At 39.3% G+C, this 24,627-nt stretch overlaps 1 protein-coding gene across 1 annotated transcript in view; it reads left to right on the forward strand.

The window, feature by feature from the left end:
* The window catches only part of LOC150100847 (voltage-dependent calcium channel type A subunit alpha-1-like), a 1,659,894-nt gene that overhangs the window by 601,495 nt on the left and 1,033,772 nt on the right, over positions 1–24,627 (forward strand). The window contains exon 25 of the mRNA XM_090401918.1: positions 22,203–22,309. Coding sequence (XP_090258044.1) covers positions 22,203–22,309 — 107 coding nt within the window. The remainder of the gene's footprint in view (positions 1–22,202; positions 22,310–24,627) is intronic.

A 24,627-nucleotide genomic window follows, 5' to 3' on the forward strand; every position in this document is an offset into this window, starting at 1 on the left:
TGTGAGAAAGAGGGTGAGGAGTGGTTTCTTTGCATGGCGGGTGGTTGAACCGTGGAATGCATTGCCTGATGGAGTTGTGAGATCTAGAACAGTCAATGCGTTTAAGGAGTGGTGTGATAGATTTTGAGTTTCCTAGGAGGGACCTCTCTCGATGAGTCTTTTCACTCCATGGAGGCCTGAATAATAATAATAATAATAATAATAATAATAATAATAATAATATCTTCACCAAGCATAAATTCTGCATCCCATTTTTGTTTTCCAAATTTTAAAACCTTACATTTTGCAACATTGAACTCATATCCCCATTCCAATACCCAATCATTCAATTTATTCAAGTCTTCTTTAAGGCCACATCTTCTCTACTCAATGGTTTGTCCCAACTTTGCATCATCCGCAAACAACTGAATATCTGCATCCAAATCTTCACCAATATCATTAATTTACAAGTTAAACAGCAATGGCCCTGAAACAGACCCCTGAGGCAAGCCACTAGTAACTTTCTTTTTCCTGGATATCACTCCCCCCATACACAACTTGTTGATACCTATCAGATAGCCAGTCTCCAATCCAAAGCACCAATCTAATATCCAACCCTATCCACTCTAGTTTGACTAAAAACTTATCATGCGGTAATCTATCAAAAGCGTTTGTGAAATCTAAGTATATTACTGTGTATCCTTCTCCTCTGTGCATGGAAGCAGTAACTTTATTGTAATAAGTAAGTAGATTACTAAAACATGACCTTCCTTTAGTAAATCCATGCTGACCTTGAAAGATATTACCATTGTTGTCAACCCAATTCTAGATCCTAGTTCTCAGAAGCTTAACTTAACTACAAACCTGACACACAGATAGGCCTATAGTTTGATACTTGATTTCTATCACTCCTTTATTATGTGGCACAATCTTTCCCTCCCTCCACTCCTTAGGAACTTGACCCAGTACAAGACTCATATTAAAAAAATATGTAAAGGCTAGCGTCAACTCCCTGGCACATTCCTTCAGAATTCGTGGTGATATATTATCAAGCCCCACAGCCTTATTTACATCTAGTTTGCTGAACTCCTCATACACCTCTTGCTCACCTACAGTCAATCTCTCTCTTCCCCATCATCAACTGCTCTCAATCTGTCCATGAAGTCACCTTCACAGTATTGAAAGACCTTTATGAGTTGCTCATTAAGTATCTCCACCACACCTTCTGCAACAGCTGTCATTTTACCATTTTCTCATATCATTGTCTTCCTTCCATAATCATTCTTTCTGGGATTCTTTTTGGCTTCATTAGCTAACTACTGTTTATACCTCTCTTTAGCCCCTCACCAACCAAGTTACCCACCTTGCTTGGTCTTTGTAATCCTCATGGAATTGGTTATTTCCAATTCTCTTATGCTGCCTCCATAATGCCCTTTTTCTCTGTATCTCATGCTTAATCTCTTTATTCATCTATTTCACACCTACCTTATTTAACCTTCTCACCCTTGGAATACATTTAGACATTGCATCTTCTGGATAGTTTTTGAAAATCACCCAAGCTGCATTGATCTCTTTTCCAACTAACTCTTCATTCCATGCTACACCTGCAAGCTGTCTCCTGAGATCTTCATAATCATCCCCTTGTAGTTCCACAAATACCATTTTTCTTACAGAGGTCCTGACTCTGCTGGCAACCACCCAGGTAATCACCTCATGGTCACCTCACCAATTGGTGGGTGATTTGACTCTTCATTTATAATTACAGCCTCTGATGAGATGATCAAATCCAAGACCCTCAATCCTCGTGTGCTCTCTGTTACATACTGTCTGAGGTAGTTATCCCTCAAAAACTCAAGAAACTCATTTTTTTTACTTCCAGTTGCTATCGCATCATTTTAGTCTATATTGTCATAATTAAAATCGCCCATAATGATCACTCTTTTCTTATTTGCTTGGTTAATTTGATTATACATTTCTTAGTCACTACCATCCACATTTCCTTGTCTATAACAACATTCAACCAAGTATTTCGTTCCATTCACCTCTATCTCACACCATACTGCCTCAAGACCACTGGCACTATTTCCCACTTGCATCTCTACTTTGTATGGATATAACTCTTTCCCTATCATCAATAGCACTCTCCCTCCCTTTTTACTCCTTCTATCCCAACGAAACACACCATACCCTTCTATTTCTATTCCTGTCAGGTTGTCGTCCTCATCTAACCCTATCTCACTTATTCCAACAATGTTTGGTTGGACAGACTCAATTAGTGCAACCATTTCATCTCAATTGTTTCTTGCACTTCTAGCATTTGTATATAAACATAACAGCTCATTCCTGGATCTATGGCTAGTTCCAGTAATATCACTCATTTGATGTGATCTCTCCATTCTTGACTTGGGCCGTTTCCCTTTCTGCTTATTCATTTTAGAACCCTCTTCAATTCATACTGTTTCCTCTTGATCCCAGGTTATCCCATTCCTTTCGTGTCTACACATGTTCTCACATCCTCTTGAAGCATCTTCCTTTCTCGTGCTGTGTACCCCTGTCCACCCTGAGCCTCTCTGTTTCCCTGTTGAATGAGAGAGAGTTATGAGAATGGTAGAAGAGGAGAGAATAGGAACAGCAGATGAGAGGGAATGAGAGAGCGATATGAGAATGATAGAAGAAGAGAGAATAGAAACAGTGGAAGAGAGGGAATGAGAAGAATGTGAGGCAGCACTGGAACCAGAGATAAAGTGATGTCAAGAAGGCAGGTATGTAGGGGAACATAGAGAGAAGGTATTAGAGGAGAGAAGGTGAGGTATGCATGTCAGCAATCGTGGAACAGGGTGGTAAGAGGTGTAATGTATGGGGACTCAATGATCCATTGTGTGAAAGATGGGATGCATGAAGAGTGTTTGCCTGGAGGAGGAACAAAAGAAAGTGTGGATATGGCAATTAAGAGGGGTGAAAGGGTGGACGAGATGATTGTGATGGTAGGAACAAATGACATGAGAGGTAATGTAAATTGGGCAGCGAGAGATATGAGATTCTTGCTTGAGATTGTATGAAAGAAGATGCAGAGAGGAAAGATAGTGTGCATGTTGCCTAGGTATGATAGTGACGAGCTGAGCAGAAGAGCAGTAATATTGAATAACATAATAGCTAGAATGTGTCAGAAGAGAGGATTGGAATATGTTGATGCTTGGAGGGAATTTGAGGAAAGAAAGGAATTGTATGCGAGAGACCGCTTGTATTTGAATGATGAGGACATAGGCATCTGGAGAGATTGCTGTTCTGAATAAGTTGGTGTGTCAATGCAGGAAAACTAGAATGCCCAGGGTGGATGGTAGCAGGGGTGCCCTCTTGTGGGAATGGGTACTTGGGGAAAGGGAGACAACATCAAGTAATGCTGAGCCCAGTGGAGTCTAGATGGAATGAAGCTAGGTATAGAAACAGTAGCGTTTTTATGCTTTATACTAATGCAAGGAGTATCTGGAATAAAGGAGAGGAATTGGTGGTGCTGATAGCATCAGCCTGGCCAAAGATTATTTCGATTACTGAGACGTGGTTGACAGAAGAGAATATAATAACAGGAATAGAAGTAGCAGGGTACAGCATTTTTTGGCAGGATAGAAAGGAAAAGTGTAGTGAAGGAGTACTGCTTATGATAAGCGACAACTTACATCCTCTAAGAGAGGAGGCTTTGGTAGGCAGTGACACTAATGATTTTGTAAGCATATGGTGTGAGGTAGTGGTGGGAAAGACAGGATATTTAGTGTGGGTGTTGCTACAAACCAAGAAGCACAGAGGATGGGGACCGTGAGATGTTTAGACAGTTGAGCTTAGCGAGTGCAAGAAGAATGATTGTTATTGGAGATTGTAACTACAGCAGTATAAATTGGTGAGAGGAAGATGTATGTATTAATAAGAGAATGGAATTTCTAGAATTCTTGAGTGACAAGTCTCTTAGGCAATGTGTAATAAAGGGAACAAGAAAGTTTTGAATTTGGTCATAGCATCAGAAGAGTTGTTAATAACTCAGATGACATCTCTCCCACCAGTTGGAGAGAGCGACCATGTGGTTTTGACTTGGAAGATTAATAGACATGCAGGAGTATCAAAGAGAAGGGAATGTATGTGGAATTATAAGACAGGTGATCATAATAGTCTTAGACTTCAACTTGGGGAAGTTTCATGGAGGGAGGAATTGGAAGGCCAGTATATATACAGCAATTGTAAACTATATTCCAGTAGTGAAGAAGAGGACACAATTTGGAGTAAAGTGGATGACAAACAATATTAAATAGGAACTGAATGTGAAAAAGAGGCTACAGAAGAGATATAAGGAGATAGGTGAAGAGCAGATGAATGAAAAATTATAAGAAACAGGCCAGGAGAGTAATAGTCTTGTAACGAAGGCAAAACTGAAATATGAGAAGAGATTGCCTATGATCGAAAGAAAATCCTAGGGAATTTTTTTAGCTATGTGGCCAGTAGGAGGAGAAATTATTGTAGAAGAATGACATTGTGGGATAAAATGTGAATAGAGTGATTAATGCAGAGGACATTGTGGAATTGTTCACTGAATACTTTATTTGAGTATTTCATCGAGGAGTAAATTTTAACTAGAGGGATAGGGCAGGTTCGAGGTTAGAGATGCAGGAGGAGAGTGTGTTCTTCCAAATACACAAATACTCTAAATCATACTTACTGGGTGCGAAATTTAAGGATGTAAGTGAGAGTATTAGAGCGCAAAAACAGAGGGTGAAAGAATTGATAGTTGCGGCAGGTACGAATGAATTGAAAGGAGATAAATTTTTGTATGAGAGAGGACTTGAAATTATTGTTAAAAGTAATGAAAGAAAAGAATGACAGAGTTAGAATGGTGAGTCTGTTGCCATGGTATTGACAGAGAGGAGTTTAGAAGGAGGGCCATAATCGCAAATGACGTTATGCGCAGGTTATGCAGACTGTGTGGTGTGGAATGAGTTTGATGTGCGAAAGGATTTATACAAGATGGATGGCTTGCATTTGTATGGATTTGGTGTGCGGAGACTGGAAAAAGTGTTGCTGAATGAAGTGAAAATGGATGTGCAGAACCAGGGAAACTATAACTACCAAGGAAAGGGGGGTTGAGTGGATATGCAGACATCAGTGAGACAGCTGAGTGTAAGAATGTATATAATGTACCCGAGCCAGTACTAAGGACAAAAAAATGGGAATGGGATATTTAGAATAACGCATCAAGATAGGGGTGGGACAAAGGGATCACTGCATTTCATGTATACTAATGCCAGGAGTATTAGGTACAAGAAGGAAGAATTTTTGGCCTTGATTGGCTCTTCTTGGCCACAGGTTATTGGCATTAGTGAAACATGGCTGATGGAAGATGATATAGTTAGTGGGATAGAATGTATAGGCTGTAGTGTGTTTAGGAGGAACAGAGAGAATAAAATGGGGGGAGCGGTTTTATTGATGATAGCTGATGAACTGCAGCCAAGGAGAATTGAAGTTGTATCGCAGGATAGTGAAAAGAGCTCATTTGAGGCTATTTGGTGTGAGATTGAGACTGGCAGAATAAAATATACAGTTGGGTGCTGCTATTGACCAGGTGATGGAATAGATGGTGGAGATAGTATGCATAAGCAAAAAAAAGCAATGCGTAGAAGGAGGGTAATTATTATGGGGGATTTCTAGTATGGTAACATTGATTTGGAAGGAGGAGAGGACACATGTGAGGAAGGCAATGGATTTTATTCAGTTATTAAGGGACAACTATCTGAGACAACATGTAATTGAAAATACTAGGGGTGTAAGAGTGCTTGATCTGGTAATAGCATCTCAGAATTTGGCTGTAATGAATATGACCACATTGCCACCTATTGGTGAGAATGATCATAAGGTCTTGACCGGAGGTTGCTAAAGGTGTGGAATTTTTGATTAAGACAGGATATATATGAAATTACATTGCTGGCAAGTATCACAAGCTTAGGAGATTGCTTGGATCAGTGCCATGGCATGTACAACTGCAAGGGCTGGATGTCGATAGAGCATGGAAAATGGTCAAGGAGCATTTACAGGAGGTTATGGCTGATCGTATACCTAGGATCCGAATAGTAAAACAAGTAGAGGTTAAATGGATGAATAACACCATTAAGCTTGAGTTTCAAAAAAAGAAACAACTGTGGAGGGAATTTAAAGAAAGGAGTGACCTGCAGGCACACGAACGGTCTAAAGTGCAGGCCAGAAGGGTAACGAGTGTGGTAAAAAAAGCAAAAGCGGATTATGAAGGGAACCTAGCTAAGCAAGCTAAAGAGAATCCCAAACAGCTCTTTCAATATGCTGCAAGCAAGAAAAAAACTGTACATGGCAAAATGATTTTAAGTAATGACGATGGTAAGGAGGTCAGTGAATCAGTCGATATTCGATATAGTGGAGTTACTAAGCGAACACTTTGTAAAAGTATATCATCCAGGTGGTGACATTGAAAAAATGAAGAAACCATTAATTTATATGGGAATTGTGATGAATGAAGTGGAGGTGAATAGTCTATTACAGAACCTTAATGTGAATACATCTGTGGAATTGGATGGTATACCGGCACGGGTCTTGTGTGAAGTGGCTAAGGAATTATCAGTGCCCTTGACCATGTTGTTTAATCTGAGTCCTGGGTCTGATTTAGTTCCAAAGGTGTGGAAGGGGAAAATAGTTTCACTGCATAAAGGAGGATCGAAGACTACAGTTGCAAATTACCGACCGATCAGCATATCAGGAGTCGTTGTCAGTCTTGGAGAAAGTAGTCAAGGGAAAAATACAGGAATGGATTAATGAAAATGAGATACTGTATGGGGAACAGCATGGCTTAGTGAAGGGTAGATCATGGCTCAGTAACTTGTTCAAGTTTTATAATAAGGTGACGGCTGAACTGGATAAGGGTAATGGGTTTACAGTGATACTGCTGGACCTGGCAAAGGTGTTTGACAGGATACCACATGGAATTCTAATCCGTAAACTACAGCATATGGGAATACATATAGGGTTGGTGAGATGAATAGGTGGGTGGTTGAAGGAGAGATATCAGAGAGTAGTTTATTCAGGAGTAGCGTCCAAAAGACGTCCTGTGACTAGTGGTGTGCCACAGGGTTCTTGGACCACTGCTGTTTAATTTGTTCATTAACGATATAGGGAAGGATCTAAGAGGAACAGTTCATTTGTTCGCTGATGATGCAAAGTTGGGTAGGGCGATAGTGAATGGAGAAGATGTCAAAATTTTGCACGACGACTTGGATAGGTTAATGTGACAAAATGTAAGGTTATGCATTTTGGGGTGAAATGATTAGCAGCAGTATACCGCATTGGTGGAACTGTACTCCAGGAGATTGATGAGGCCAGGGACTTGGGAGTGTTGGTGGATAGGGAGATGAAGTTTAGTTGGTACATTTCAAAAATAGCTAAATCAGCTCATCAACTCACTTGGTTGTTGAAAAATACCTTGACGAGCAGAGACAAGCAAGTTATTGTACCTCTGTACCGAGCCTTGATAAGACCTCATCTCGACTACTGTGCCCAGATTTGGTCACCTAGGTTCCTTCTTGATGGGGAGGAGGTGGAGAGGATCCAGAGGCAAGTGACTAAGATGATTGTGGGTCTATGGAATAAACCATATGAGAACAGGTTGAAGATTTGTGGGTTGCAGAAATTAGTTGATAGGTGGAAAAGGGGAGATATGATTGAGACATTCAAATTGCTAAAGGGTTTCTATAGGATTAATTCAGAGGATATTTTTGAGATCAGGACTGGTGGTGGGAGAACTAGGGGATACCTATGGAAGCTGGGCAAGAGTGTGGTTAGCAGAGGTGTTAGTGCTGTGTTCTTTACTTTTAGAGAGGTCAATGAGTGGAATAAGCTGCCAGAGTCTGTTGCGGGTGCTATGACGGTGAGTGAGTTCAAGGCAAGGTATATTAGATACTGTGAGAATGTCATATAGTTGTGTGGTCATGATGAAAAGTTTATTTTTCACTTGCTTAGACTATAATAAATTTAGTTTAATCTTTTATCCAAGTGTGAGCAAACAAAGTTTGCACCTGAAAGTATCTTCAGGACTGGGGTAAGGTAGTGCAACATCGGGCAACTCGTTGCAAAGTTGGAGCAAGCTAACATCACTCCTATCTCAGTATCTCCCATAATGCAAAACACACCTCCTTGAGGATATGTATAATATTATGCATTAAGGGAAGATGCCGATCAATCTAAAAGGCAAAATCTACAGGACAGTAATGAGATCAGCTATGACATATGCTATGAAAACTGTGGCCCTGAGGAAAAATAACATCAGCAGCATGGAGGTAGCGGGGATGAGAATGCTTAGGTGGTCAGATGACTTTGTAAGGGGAATGGTGAAAGTTACGAACTTAGGAACAGAGATACAGGAGGCAAGGTTAAGATGGTTAGGTCATGTGATGAGGAGGGAGGAAGAGTATGTGGGAAGAAAGGTCATGCAGATGGATATGCAGGGGAGGAGGAAGCATGGGCAGCCAAAGAAGAGATGGTGGAGGAGGACTTGAGGATGAAGAACTTGGATGTGGTTACAGCCCAAGACAGGAGGTTGTGGAGGAGACTCACTAGAAACAGTGACCCTACTTAAGTGGAAAAAGCTGCAGAAGAAGAAGAAGACGTCAAGAATTTCTAAGCAGATTGCCATTTTGTGGTCTGCCTTCCACCCTTCCCTTAATACATAACATTATACATATCCGTAAGGAGATGTGTTTTGCATTATGGGAGATACTGAGATAGGAGTGATGTAAGCTTGCTCCACCTTTGCAACGAGTTGCCTGATGTTGCACTACCTTACCCCAGTCCTGAAGATACTTTCAGGTGCAAACTTTGTTTGCTCAAACTTGGATAAAGGATTAAACTAAATTTATTATGTGTGGACATGATGTTTAGGGCCTCCCTCGATGAGTCTAAGGACTCCCTGGAGTCACCCATAATAATAATAATAATACTGAGTAGTCTGGATGTCAGTAAAGCTGTGGGTCTGGATGGTATTTCACCATGAGTTTTGAGAGAATATGGTAAAGAACTGACTGCTCCTTTGACCTGGTTTATCAATGAAAGTCTGGCTACAGGAAAGGTGCCCAGGGAATGGAAGGAAGGTAAGATAGTTCCATTGCATAAGGGCGATAGCAGACTGGAAACGTCTAATTATAGGCCAGTTTGTGTGTCATCAGTAATTGTTAAGATCTTGGAGGAATTAGTGAGAGACAGTATACAACATTGGTCAAATAAAAATATATGTCAAATAAACGCATTTGACAGTGTGCCACATAATAAGCTATTATTTAAGTTGCAGCACATCAGTTTGGATGTCAGATTAGTCAACTGGATTCAGGATTGGTTGTCTGATAGGTATCAGAGAGTTGTGTATGGTGGGACAGTTTCAAGGAGGCAGAGGGTTACAAGTGGGGTCCCACAGGGCTCAGTACTGGGACCTATATTGTTTAACCTTTATATCAATGACATTGTCAGTGGATTGCAGGAGGATATTCAGTTGTTTGCAGATGATGTGAAGCTGGGAAGGGTTATTAGTAATACTGCAGATGCTACAGCCCTGCAAGAGGATTTGAATAAGCTAGATAGATGGGCAAATGAATGGGGGTGTCAGTTTAAAGCAGCAAAATGTAAGGTCTTGAGGTTTCGGAAACATCGATGAGACACTGCATATTCTATGGGAGGAGCTATATTGGAGGAAGTAGTGTAGACAAGAGATCTGGGGTTGATGATTGATAGACGCCTGAAATTCAGGGGACATATTGCAAAGATGGTGAAGGTAACACAGAGGATTGCTTCAATAATGAGAAGGACTCTGACCTGCAGAGATAAAAGAGTTATCATTCCATTGTATAACACCCTGATCAGACCACTCTTAGTCTATTGTTCTCAGATTTGCTCCCCAGGATTTTAAGGAGATAAATTAACTGTGAAAAGGTTACAAAGGCAGATAATGAAATTGTTTCAGGACTGTACAGTGTTGGTTATGATGATCAGCTGAGGGAATGTGGACTGCAGAGTTTGGTAGTTGAAGAAGGAGATGTGATATGATTCAGACTTTTAAACTGTTGAGAGGTGGTTACAGGGTTGACACTGGGGAGTTCTTTTGCTTGGTTGAGCAGCGGGAAGGAGTGATGACAAGGGTGGCCATCCCTGGAAGTTGTGAAAGGAAACTGTGGGCAAGAGGGTGAGGTGTGGTTTTTTGCATTCAATGCATTCCGTGGTTGAACCATGGAATGTATTGCCTGATATAGTGGTGAGAGCAAGAACGGTCAATGAGTTTAAGGGATGGTATGAAGGACTTTGTGTTTTCTAGGAGGAACCTCTTGCGATGAGTCTTGATAGACTTTGTATTTCCTAAGATGGACCTCCCGCGATGAGTCTTTTTTTGACTCCATGAATGCCTGAATAATAATAATAATAATAATCATCAGCTCTTCTGATCCTGTGACCAAATCTAAAATTCTAGGACTTCTTGTTCCTTTTATTACATGTTGCCTAAGACATTTGTCTCTCAAGAATTCCAGAAATTCCATTCCCTTATTACTACATGCATTTTCCTCTTTCCAATTTATACTGCTCTAGTTGAAATCTCATAACAATAATTCTTCTTGGACTTGGCAAGTTCAACTGCCTAAACATCCCCTACTATTCACCCTCTATGCTCCTGGGTTTGTAGCAACACCCCATTAAACATCTTGTCCTGCTCACCTCTATTTCGATCCATATACTTTCAAAACCGTTAGTTCCATTGCCTTCAAATTCCTCCCTCTCTGAGAAGACATAAGTCATCACTTATCATAAGCAGTACTCAACCACCACGTTTTCCCTTCCTATCCTGTCAAAAACTGCTGCTGCCTCACTACTTCTATTCCTGTCAGTAAATCCTCTTCTATCAACCATGTCTCATAGACCCTGATAATCTTTGGATAGGTTGATGCTATCAAGTGCCACCAATTCATCTCCTTTATTTTGGATACTTCTGGCATTAGTATAAAGATTCAAGGTATTGTCACTATTTCTATCTATCATTATCCCCTCCAGACTCCACTGGATTCAATATTACCTGATGTATTCCTCCTCCTAAGCACCTATTCCCACAAGAGGCGGCCACCTTTGCCACCATCCACCCTGATAATTCTAGTTTCCTTGCATTGACACTGACTTGTTCAGAGAACAGCATTCTCTCCAGATGCCAAATCCTTCCTTATTCAAATACAAGCTGTCAGTAGCTTACTGTTCTTTCTGTCCTCAAATGCCCTCCAAGCATCCACATATTCCAAAACTGTCTTTTGACACATTCTGCCTATTATACTATTAATTATTGATGCCCTTCTCAGCAGCTCTGCATTATCATATCTGGGCAACACACACACACTATCTTCACTCTCTCAGTCTTCTTCAGTACAACCTCAAGCATGAACCTCAAATCTCTTGCTATCCAATTCACACTGCTCTCAAATCATTCCTGCCCACTATCACAATCATCTCATCCACCCTTTCACCCTACTTAATTGCCATAGTCACACTATCTATCATCCCTCCAGGCAAACACTCCTCCCGCATTCTGTTTTGCACACCACAAATCATTGAGTCTCCATACATCACATCTCTTTCCACTCTGTTTCTTCCTTGCTCACCTGTACCCTTCACTCTCTCTCTCCTCTAACACTTTCTTTCTTTGTTCCCCTACTTACCTGTTGTCCTGTCATCTCTCCATCCCTGGTTCCAGTATTCTCTTGCATTTTTCTCATTCTCTCTCTTTTACTGGTTCCACTATTCTCTCCTCTTCTGTCATTCCCATAACTCTCTATCACTCCTACTATGATTCACTTTGCATTCATTGTTTCCAGTGGCTTAATCTCTTTTTTCATGCTACTCAACTAATTCCCAAGACATTCCACTTCTTTCAGTGCATCTATCCCTCTCTCTCTCTCTCTCTCTGCAAGCTACCTACTCTTGCTCGGCATTCATCCTACCATTTAACACCCTCTTCGACTTCGAAAACTTTACAATATTTCAAACTTACACACTTCCTACTTTTATTTTTTCATTCACATTCTGCTTATTAACTTCACCCTCGATCATGCTACTCATCTTTCTCTCTCTCCTGGTCTGTATTCTCCCATTTCTGATGTAACACTGCCGAGGTCCATTATACCAATGTCTAAATCACAAAGTTCTTACCATTTTCTGCATATATGCAAATCCTGATCTCTCACTTGCCACATATCTAACTCTCAGGATGCATACATGCCCCATGCATCGCATACCACAAAAAGTTTGATAGCATGCTGTGCAAAATCTAGTCCTTAAATGAGGGGAGGGGGAGACTTAATGATAAGCCATTGGCAAATTGAGCTGCAGCTGCTACCATTATTCAAACACTGCACAAAGAACTACTACAAACTATAATGAAATATTATATTTTTAAGTACTAATTCCCCAATTGTAAATTATCCACAGACTATAGATAGTATCTAGCATAGATTCCCCACAATTTAAAGTATAAAACTCTAATAAAATAACAAAAACTTATCTCTTTTTTTTTGCTGCTACCTCTTAGCATGTCCGACTCTAATCTCACCTGCTGGCAGACCAAAATAGTAGAATAATCCAAGAAATATGCTTGAAAAACTAACCTGTATGTTGTTCCATATTATGGCATAGCTATTTTCCATATCAAACTCAATTGTCATTTTGTTTGAAAATATATTACTAAGGCAGAACTTCCAATTCCTATCCTTCTCTTGATGAAATGCTTACAAACTTTGAAATACTAATTGGTCTATAAATTGCTATATTTTCTTAGAGTCTTCTTTATGTTCTAAAATTCTTTTTCTCTTAACTTTCTGTCCCTGCTAGTTCTGAGATTTTAGCAAACTGATCATATGCACTGCCACTTCTCTTATATTTTCCCATAATGCACAGGCTGATTTCTCATGCCTATTGCTGTGTTCACATTGAAATTTTGCAATATCTTGAGCATTTCCACATCATCTATTTCTATTCTCAGATCTCTTCCTATCATATCAGTCTTTACTGAAGGTGGAGTAAGCTCTGATCTACCAAGTATAGCGATCAGAGCTTACTCCACCTTTACTACGAGTTGCCCCTGTCATGAAAGGTTTGCTTACACTTGGATCCGCCGAAACTTTTATAGTTTCTATATTCAGCTTTGAAATAATGTTGGATTCAATATCCACTTAATTTGAATAATATCAGTCTATTATTTAGTATCAGTAATATTAATATCAGTAATTATCAGTAATATCTAATATCAGTAATATTATTTAGAATTAATAATATTAATTCTAAATAAATAATTCTAAATCCATGAAATTCAGGCTGTTATGATAATATCTCAAATTTTTTTTTTTTCTGATTTGAATGCGTTTTGTTTGTCAATGTATTTGTTTTGAAAAAGAACAATCTTACTGTTTCTCTTTAAGACTAACTTCCTATGATTCACAGAGTTCAAATCCAAATCTTTCATTCCAAAGGACATTATGCTAATATTATTATCACTGTCTCTCTCTCACACACATGCACACAACTCGTTAAACTGTATCTTAGACACAGTCACCATCTCCACATTCTCAGGAAATGCATTATTATTATTATTATTATTATTCCTGATACCTCCAAGGAGTCCGAAGACTCATCGCGGGAGGACACCTACAGCTGTCTCTACACCTAACCTCTACTACGAATCAACGCCATCTACCGCCCACCTCAACTAGTAATTTTTGTCTGTAAATTGCGTGTGTTCTGAAGGGCCGATTTGTATGTATGCGGGATGAAAAACCCGAGTTTCCGGGAGAAAAAATCCTGCTACCTCCGTATGAGATCGGCTAACTCACCTTCGATTGAAATCGACCAGATAAAGATTCCTCCCGTCGCGAGGAGAATCGAACTTAGGCCTATTCCAATCGAAGGACGCAATGTACCGTCGTTCTTCCAATTGCGCTACGGAGGCTCTCCATTCAAAATAATACTCTCACTTTCCTGCCCACACTCTTCTTATACTGTTTCCACTGATGACTCTTGTTCTTCTCCCCATTTCCTCCATTCAGCAAAGAACTTCTGCATTTATCTGGTAATATGGAGCCCATGGCCCCACAACGGTAGGGCTGACAAGGCTCTAGCCTGGGGACCCAGAATTAGGGGGTGCCCATCTTGTTGGGTTGGCCAGTTAAGTGAGACTAACAAAAGACAAACTTTATAAAATAAGAATGAATATGTGCTGAGAGTGACTACTAGATTTTACAATCATTTCCAATCCATTATCCATCTTTTCAGACTTATGTTTACGCTTCTGAACTTCACATTTGAAAGGATTTACTTTAGTTTACGTTTTTCGTTTGCCTGTCTCGCTTTCTATGCACGCCGTCGTTTCAATGCCGACGCTGCCCCAATGTTACCAGCACACTACCCTACCGGTGCATATGCTACGGATGCTGAGAGAATTTTATTTTATTCATAAAAGAGAAAGCTTTATTTGATAGTTTTAGTTGACAAAGTTAATCTCAAGAAACTGAAAATTTTCTACAAAATTCTTTATTTGAGAAGAATTTGTCTTATTTGAATTAAAATTTTGCTAGTTAGTAAGTAAAAGAAAATATAAAGCTTTTTTAGTTATGATTGTTTTGTATGAAACAAACTTAATTTTTTTTTTCCAGATCATATAAATTTGAGATATTAAAAATATTTAGATAAATTGCTCTCAAGCAAGCAAAGACATTCTAGTTAAAATAAATAAAATCCCAATGTCTGATTCAAAGTACAACCATAAATCCGGAGCTCAGAAGAGGAAACTTAAATCCGAGAGAGAGAATCGAAAGCATTACGAGGTCGTCAATTCATAACCAAATTTTTAAAATCTGAAAATGAAAAGGACATAGTTCCCAGTACTGATCATAGTGAAGGTGGTGATAATGTTTGTGACAGTGAAATCCAAACAAAATATCAGTGTCAAATCGAAACTCATAAAGCAGTCGAAAGTCAAGTGACTGTTACATGTGAACCTCCAATGGAAGAAAAGGCCACAAGTGAAAAATCTGCAGGAGGAGTGACCATGGAAGAATATGATACAGTTGATGCTTCAGTTGCAGACCCTGTTGAAAAATCTGATATAAAATATGATGACCCTAGTATTTGGCTTAGAGTAATCTCAAACAACATGCGGCAAGAGACAGTACAAACTATCAGCTTTCAAGAATTCCAAAAGATTTATAAGGAATTGCCAAGAGATCTTAATGGTATGAAATTGTGAGTGATTGGAATGCCTTGCCTGAGAGTGTGGTGTCTGCAGGGAGTTTGAATGTGTTTCAGACCCGGTATGATGAGATGTGTGTGAGATAAAAGGACCTCCTAGGTGAGTGTTTGACTCCATGAGGTCTTGTTTAATAATAATAATAATAATAATAATAATAATAATGGAGGACACTAGTGGGTCAAGCGCTACGGACGTGTTTTGAAGAGCTCCTGTTTCAGATAAGTTTTACTGGGAATAATTAAGTATATATGCGTAATTGTTTAAGAAAGAGCGGCTGTAAACGTTGTACACTACCGATATTATTAGTGTGGTTTTTTTTCTTGCTTAAACTAAATACGAAAACGTTAATATTAGACCTAGTAACCTGCAAAGAAAAAAAAAATGGCGGTGGCATTGTCATTCCTTGATTTTAATTTGGATTTCAGTCGGTTCGTTAAGTGTGAGGTCTGTTATATGTATTCCTTCGATTACATAAATGATTTGTGGATGTTTAGTGCGGATGGAAGAAGGGTGTGTGCGAAATATGACCTGAACGAGGAATTGATGAATGCGAATATGTAGTTGATGACAGAAAGTGCTAGTACCGATTGTGTCGTGAGTGCACGTTTGAAAGAGAAGGATGGTGAGGATGACAGGCGGAAAAATGTTAAAAAATCAGGAAAAAAGAAAAAGAGTGATTTGACAACCGTAACGGATGTTAAAAGGGACGAAAGTGAGGTGGAAAGAAACGAAATTGAGAGAACGAATGAAAGTAGAAATGGCATGATGCAGAAATCGCAAGTAAAAAAATCGAAAGAATGAATGATAGCGAAAAAAGAATGACTGATGGCGAAAGTTGGACGCATGTTGGAACGAAAGTGCTGAACCAAAGAAAGATGAATGACAGTAAAAGTGAGAAGAATGATAGCGAAAGTTGGACGCATGTTAGTCCGAAAGTACGGAAACAAAGAAAGATATGTGAGAGTGAAAGTGAGAAGAATGATAGTGAAAGTTGGACGTATGTTGGACCGAAAGTACGGAAACAAAGAAGGATGAATTAGAGGGAAAGTGAGAAGAGGGGGTCGAGAGTTAGAAAGTTAGAAAGATTTAATGATAGAGTGAATGTGTCGCGAGGTTCGGAAGGTGAATTGGATTGGATGAAGCAAGAAATGAAATGGATGCGGAATGAAATTAAGAGAATTCAGGTCAAAACTATTATTAACAAAAGATGAGCGAGTGGCGTTGTATGGCGACTCCATTATTAAAGGTGTGCTAGAGGATAAAATGCACAAGGTATGTTTTCCAGGCGGTAAAATGAGTAGAGTGATTGAGGCATTGAATATGAGGCGGGAACGAGCAAAAGAGTTAATTGTATTAATTGGTACAAATGATTTGAGAGAGAACAAAGAGCATGTCCAAATGAATGTCAGGAGACTGCTTGGAAAGATAAAGGAGAATAGTGTGACAGGAAGGGTGGTCAGTGTGTTGCCTAGGTATGATTGTGGTGAGATGAGGCGGAGAGCAAGGATTATGAACGATATGCTGGCTGAAATGTGTGACGAGATGGGAGTGCAGTTTGTTAATGTGTGGAATGAGTTTGAGGGACGAAGTGAGCTGTATGGGAGCGATGGACTGCATTTGAGTGGTTATGGTGTCAGTCGCTTGGAGAGACTGCTGCTGGAAAGTGGAGAAGTGAATAGAGAGAATGAATCAGATCGAGAGGGGAGTGATGTGGAAGAGCAGGAGAGTAAGACAGGAGAGATTGAAGGAGTGGAAATGAATAGGGAAGTGAGTGGTATGAGTATTGAAAATGAGAGAATGGGTGTGCAGGAGGAGCAGGGAAATGGGGAGGCTCAGGGTGGACAGGGATACACAGCATGAGAAAGGTGGATGCTCCAAGAGGAGGTGAGAGCATGTGTAGGCAGGAAAGTAATGGGATGATCAGGGATCAAAAGGAAACAGATGGAATTGAAAAGGGTTCTAAAATGAAGAAGTAGAAAGGGAAATGGCCCCAGTCCAGCATGGAGAGATCACATCGATTGAGTGGTATCAGTGGAACTAGCTGTAGATCCAGAAATGAGTTGTTGTGTTTGTATACCAATGCTAGAAGTATAAGAAACAAGGCGGATGAAATGGTTGCACTAATTGCGTCTGTGCACCCAGAGATTGTTGGAATAAGTGAGACATGGTTAGATGAGGATGACATCCTGACAGGAATAGAGATGGAATGGTATGATGTATTTCGTGAGGATAGAAGGGGTAAAAAGGGAGGAGGAGTGCTATTGATGATAGAGAAAGAGTTATGTCCATACTAGGTAGAGATGCAAAAGGGGAATGGGGCCAGTGGTTTTGAGGCAGTATGGTGTGAGATAGAGGTGAATAGAATCAAAAACTTGGTGGGATGTTGTTATAGACCTAGTAATGTGGATGGTGGTGATAGTGAAATGTATAGTCAAATAAGCCAAGCAAATAAGAAAAGGGTGATCATTATGGGTGATTTTAATTATGGCAATATAGACTGGAATGAAGAGATAGCAACTGGAAGTAAAGAAAATGAGTTTCTTGAGTTTTTGAGGGATAACTACCTCAGACAGTATGTAACAGAGGGCACAAGAGGATTATGGGTCTTGGATTTGGTCAGCTCATCGGAGGATGTAATTATCAATGAGGTATCAAATCATCCACCAATTGGTGAAAGTGACCATGAGGTCATTACTTGGGTGGTTGTCAGCAGTGCGAGGACACCTGTGAAAAAAGGGTATATGTGGAACTACAAGGGGGGTGATTATGAAGAGCTCAGGAGACAGCTTGCAGGTGTAGCATGGAATGAGGAGTTAGCTGGAAAAGAGATCAATGCAGCTTGTGGGATTTTCAAAAAATATTTAGTGGATGCAATGTCTAAATGTATACCACCGGTGAGAAGGTTAAATAAGGTAGGTGTGAGATGGATGAATAAAGAGATTAAGCTTGCAATACAGAGAAAAAGGGCATTGTGGAGGCAGCATAAGAGAAGTGGAAGTAACCAATTTCATGAGGTCTACAAAGACCAGGCAAGGAGGGTGACTTCGTTGGTGAGAGTAGCTAAAGAGAGGTATGAACAGCAGTTAGCTAATGAAGCTAAAAAGAATCCTAGGGAGTTCTTTCGATATGTAGCCAGCAAAAGAAAGAATGATTATGGAAGGATGACATTGATTGGAGGAAATGGTATAAAGACAGCTGTTGCAGAATGTGTGGTGGAGATACTTAATGAGCAGTTCATAAAGATCTTTCAATCTTGTGAATGTAACTTCATGGAGAGATTAAGAGCAGTTGATGATGGGGAGGAGAGACTGACTGTAAGTGAGCAAGAGGTGTTTGGGGAGTTGAGTAAACTAGATGTAAATAAGGCTGTGGGACTTGATAATATATCACCGTGTATTCTGAAGGAATGTGCCAGAGAGTTGACCTGCCTTGACATATTTATTTAATACGAGTTTTGCACTTGGTCAAGTCCCTAAAGAGTGGAAGGAGGGCAAGATTGTGCCACTTCATAAAGGAGGTGATCGAACTCAAGCATCAAACTATAGGCCTATCTGTGTGTCAGGTGTTGTGGTTAAGTTGTTGGAGAAGCTTGTGAGAACTAGGATCCAGAGTTGCGTTGACAACAATGGTATAATATTTGATGGACAGCATGGATTTGCTAAAGGGAGGTCGTGTTTTAGTAATCTACTTACTTATTACAATAAAGTGACTGCTTCCTTGGACAGAGGAGAAGGATACATAGTAATATACTTGGATTTCGCAAAAGCTTTTGATAGAGTACCTCATGATAAGTTGACAGTCAAACTAGAGCAGATGGGGTTGGATATTAGATTAGTGCATTGGATTGGAGACTGGCTATCTGATAGGTATCAACAAGTTGTGTATGGGGGTGCAATATCCAATAAAAGAAAGTCACTAGTGGAGTACCTCAGGGATCTGTTTTACGGCCATTACTATTTAACTTGTATATTAATGATATTGGCGAAGATTTGGATGGAGATATTCAGTTGTTTGCAGATGATGCAAAGTTGGGACCAACCATAAAGAGTAGTGAAGACGTTGTGGCCTTGCAAGAAGACTTGAATAAATTGAGTGATTGGGCAAGCAAATGGGGATGTGAGTTCAATGTTGCAAAATGTAAGGTTTTAAAATTTGGAAAACAAAGATGGGATGCAGAATTTATGCTTGGTGAGAATATATTGTTGGAAGTAGAGGAAATAAGAGATCTGGGAGTGATAGTGGATAAGGATCTAAAATTTAGGGGACACATCGCCAAAATTGTGAAGACAACACAAAGACTTCTGGGAATGATGAAGAGGACACTGACGTGTAGAAGTAGGGAGATTCTTGTTCCATTGTATAAGGCTTTGATTAGGCCACACATGGACTATTGTGCCCAGATTTGGTCACCTGGTTTTCAGAAGGATGAAGAGATGTTGGAAAGGGTCCAAAGGCGACTGACTAAGGTAGTTTCTGACCTCTGAAATGTCGAGTATGAGGAAAGATTGAAAAGATGTAATTTGCAGAGTCTAGTGGAGAGAAGGAAGAGGGGAGATATGATAGAGACCTACAAGTTGGTAAGGGGTTGTTATAGGATCAATGGTGGAGAAGTTCTATAGAGAATAGTGGGAGATCAGGGGAGAACCAGAGGTCATCCCTGGAAACTGTATAAAGAGGGTGTGAGTAGGGGAGTGAGAGGCAGGTTTTTTTCGTGCAGAGTTGTGATTGATTGGAATGCCTTGCCTGAGAGTGTGGTGTCTGCAAGGAGTTTGAATGTGTTTAAGACCCGGTATGATGAGATGTGTGTGAGATAAAAGGACCTCCTAGATGAGTCTTTGACTCCATGAGGTCTTGTTTAATAATAATAATAATAACCATTATGGTGAAGCAGGCCTCTCAGACCATGCACTTAACACCTTACACCAGATCAACTGGAAAAGCACCTGCTCCTTATACCGCACAAAAACATTTTACGAAAGAAAATTTAAAGAATCCTGCAAAATCCTGATAAACCACCCAAATATCAACAATAAAGATGGTATGAAAATTCCAAGGATTTGGATGGCACACATTCAGCCAACCTAATATGAAAGATTCAACATAAGTCAGGACTCTAGCCAATCCGCTAGTATTAGAAACCATTCCACTCCAACTGGCTGGAATGATGTTAATATATGTATATAATAGACAACACAAATAATAGGACTCTAGCGTTGATGTATAATTTTATTTTATTTTTTTTTTCCACCAGAGGTCAGGCCACCAATTGTGGTAGCGGTTAGTCAGTGTCTTTAACGAACCAGTATGATTGTGGTATAGCTTGTTTCTTGTGTATATTTGTACGCTCTAGAAGATGACCTTGACATAAAGGTCGAAACGTCGAATTGTAAAATTTTAGTAATATTAAACTAAAGTGTTTATTTAAACACAGTAGTTGTCTCCATAATTTCCAAAAATGCATTCGGATCACCGTGCAAGCCTAAAAGAAAAGCATTTGAGTGTGTTTAAGGTGCAATATGATGAGCTGTGTATATGACAAAAGGACCTCCTAGGTGAGTCTCTGACTCCATGTGGTCTTAGAGTAATAAAATAATAATGAAAGCAAAGTATACACTTGGTGGGGTACCTTTAACTGAAGTAGAGGAGATGAGAGAGATCTAGGATTAATGGTGGACAAGGACATGAAATTCAGGGCCCACATTGCACAAGTTGTGAAGACATCACATCAGATAATGGCAATGATTCAGGGACCCCTGACATGCAGAAATAGAGAAGTTATGATACCCTTGTATAAGGCCTTGATTCAGGCCTCATATGGATTATTGTGCACAGATTTGGTCATCTGGTTTTCATGATGACGAGATATGTTGGAAAAGGTCCAGAGAAGATTCACAAAGGTGGTCGGTGGTCTTTGGAATGTGGAGTATGAGGAGAGATTCAGAGAATCTAAGTTGCAGAGCCTCGTGAATAGGAGGAAGAGGATGATATGATTGAGACATATAATCTAGTCAGGGGTTTGTTGTCGCATCGACATGGAGGAGATTTTTCATAGAATGGGAGAGGGAAGTAGGACAAGAGATCATTCCTGGAAACTGTATAAGGAGGGTGTGAACCGAGGAGTAGATTCTCCTCGGTTCACAGAGTCTACTTGCAAAGTCTACTCTACCATGCAAAGAATCTACTCCTCGGTGAACCGAGGAGTAGATTCTTTGCATGGAGAGTGGTTGGTGAGTGGAATGCATTGCCTGAGTTTGTTGTGAGTGTAGACACATTGAATCAGTTTAAGGCATGGTTGGAGGTACACACTATAATAGTGTGTACCTTCCACGATGAGTCTCTGACTCCATGGAGGTTGAATGTTAATGATAATAATAATATTATTAATAATAATAATAAAGGATGAAATCAAGAATGTAAATTGTTGGCATCTTTAATTTATAGTATAACTAAGTGAAAACACTTTCAACAAGTATGAACACTTTTTCAAATAAAGTTGTTAGGACCTTTTAAACTGGCCTAATCTGAATTGGAGTTCTTGGCTCTCTCTCTCTCTTCGAGATCTTATTTACATAAGATTCTCATCTTATGTAAATATGGATTTTTTTTAATAATAATTTTTTAGTTCATGCCAATTATTTCAATTGGTAAACTAATTGTTGCTTTCAACCTTGTATTCCTGTTCTTTGAATAGCATGAGATTTCTATACACTGAAATGTACTGTTAATTTTAGTATGAAACATTTTTGCTTTCTGTTCAAGTTTATTATTGTTTTTATCCAGTTTTTTCCTTTGTTTTATTATTATGCCACTGGTACCTTTAAAAATTAGCATGACTGAAGTTTCATAATATATTTTTCTTTATATGTTGCCATTATAATTTTTTTTTTCTTTTTTCTTTTTCCAGGTTGTTGATCAGGGGATTATCTTTCATCCTGGATCCTACTGTAGAGATCCCTGGAATATTTTGGATGCCATTGTTGTGATATGTGCTTTGGTTGCGTTTGCATTCACGTGTGTATATATATTTATATATATATATATATTAAAGAATTATTTGTATTTTTTGGCAGAGTTTATGTAATATTTAACTCAATGAATTTGAACGAAGTTAATCACTATTATGGCATACCAGTCCACTACATTAAAAGAGGATAGGCAATATTATCCATCACTAGGCTGTTTAATGTAAGTCATAGATTTAGAAGTATCACAAGGGAGTGAAATGAGATCAAGATAGTTATATACAGGAGATTCCAAGACAATGTAGAAAATTATTGACTGATTAGTAGTTCAAGAATGGCAGTTAATTTACTAGAAAAGATAGCAAAGGCAGATTTCAGGAATAGGTGGAAATGCAATAATCTACTGGTGGAGTTTTGCAAATGATAGGTTGCCATTACTTACTTTCTATAATAAAGTGACAGTTGAATAGGATAATGGAAATGGCTACTCTGTCATAGTGCTAGATATACACATTTTTTAGACTACTCCATAAAATTCATGGAACACTATTACAAAATTTAGAGCAGGTAGTCAGAATGAAGCTTGTGACATGGATACAATCAAAGGTAGTACATGGGGAAGTAGAATTAAGTAGAAGGCAACTAACCAGCAGTGGTGCTGTTTAAAATTTTCTGAGGGACTTATCTTAAGGAGCATGTGGCTGAAGCAACTAGAGGCTTTATAGTTTTGAATTTATGCAGACTGCTGCATAAATTGGAGAAAATGGGTTTGGGTTATACAGTATCAGCATGGATAACAGGATGGCTGACTGACAGATACCAAAAAGTGGTATACGGGGGATCTGAATCTACAAGGTTTAAGGTAACAAGTGGTGTACCACAAAGATCAGTCCTTGATCCACTGTTATTCAATCTGTACATTAATGATATTGGGAAGGATTTGACAAGCGACATACAGTATTTGCTGATTATGCAAAGATAAGGAGGGTAATCAGGAATGCTGCTGATATGCAATCTTTGCAGAAATGATTTGAATAGGCTGGAATTGTGGGCATGGGAAAATGGGTGTCAGTTCACTGTCAGTAAATGTAAAGTCATTCACTTCAGCATGATTAGATATCCAATCTCGTATTATATTGGTGGGATTAGGCTAGAAGAAACTGATGAGGCTAGGGATCTTGGAGTGTTAGTAGATAAGAAGTTGAAGTTTAGAGGCCATGTGGCAAAGATTGCAAATACAACTCAAAAGATAATTGCAATACTGAAACAAATGTTCACATGTAAAGATAAGGATGTTATTTTGCCTCTTTACAAGGCCTTGATAAGACTGCACTTGGACTATTGTGCGCAGGTCTGGTCTCCTGGTTTCTGTTGTAATTCTGATATATTGGAGAGAGTACAAAGGAGAGTGTTAAAAATGATATCAGGATTGTGGAATACTGATTATGAAGACAGATTGAGAATTTGTAGACTGCAGACGCAGTCTACAAAGAAGCTGAGAATGAAAGCCACCAAGAAGGATGTGAGGGCTAGATTTTTATCTCAGAGGCTGGTGCGTGATTGGAATGGATTGCCATTGGATGTTGTGGGTGCAAGCAGTGTGAATGAATTCAAGAATAAGTATGATAGCCAGTGTGTGTAGTATGTGGCCTCCCTCAATGAGTCTCTGACTCCCTGGAGGTCATTCTTAATAATAATAATAATAATAATAATAATAATAATAATTTGGTGATAATTCGATGATGAGTTACTTGTTTAGGAAAGGGAAACAAGAAAACATTACTGCCAAAAAAAAAAAAAAAGTGCAGAATCATCAAACTAACAGATAAGCTTAGGTGTTGATGGTTATTCATTACTTCTTTTTTAATAGTATTAACAACACCAAATGAACTATATTATAAAACGATGTTTTATGAAGTGCGACAAGATGACAAGAGGCCATCCCTGGAAGTTACGAAAGGAAACTGTGAGCAAGAGGGTGAGGAGTGGTTTCTTTGCATTTAGGGTGGTTGAACCATGGAATGCATTGCCTGATGGAGTGGTGAGAGCGAGAACGGTCAATGAGTTCAAGGAGTGGTGTGATAGACTTTGTGTTTCTTAGGGGGGGACCTCCCCTCGATGAGTCTTGATAGACTTCATGTTTCTTGGGAAGGACCTCCCATGATGAGTCTTTTGACTCCATGGAGGCCTGAATATTATTAACAGTTAAATTAGCAACTTTGATTTGCTTGCCTAATGATAAACTTCACCCTGTAGCACACCCGGGAGTGTATGAAGTTCCATGTGACTGTAACTTGGCCTACTATGGGCAGACAAGAAGATTTGTTAACATTCTCCTGGAAGAACATAAAAAATACATTTGCTATA

Source organism: Typopeltis vanoorti, chromosome 12, assembly GCF_054136105.1.
Source record: "Typopeltis vanoorti isolate ZY-2024b chromosome 12, IOZ_Tvanoo_1.0, whole genome shotgun sequence".
In the NCBI taxonomy this organism is placed as follows: domain Eukaryota; kingdom Metazoa; phylum Arthropoda; class Arachnida; order Uropygi; family Thelyphonidae; genus Typopeltis; species Typopeltis vanoorti.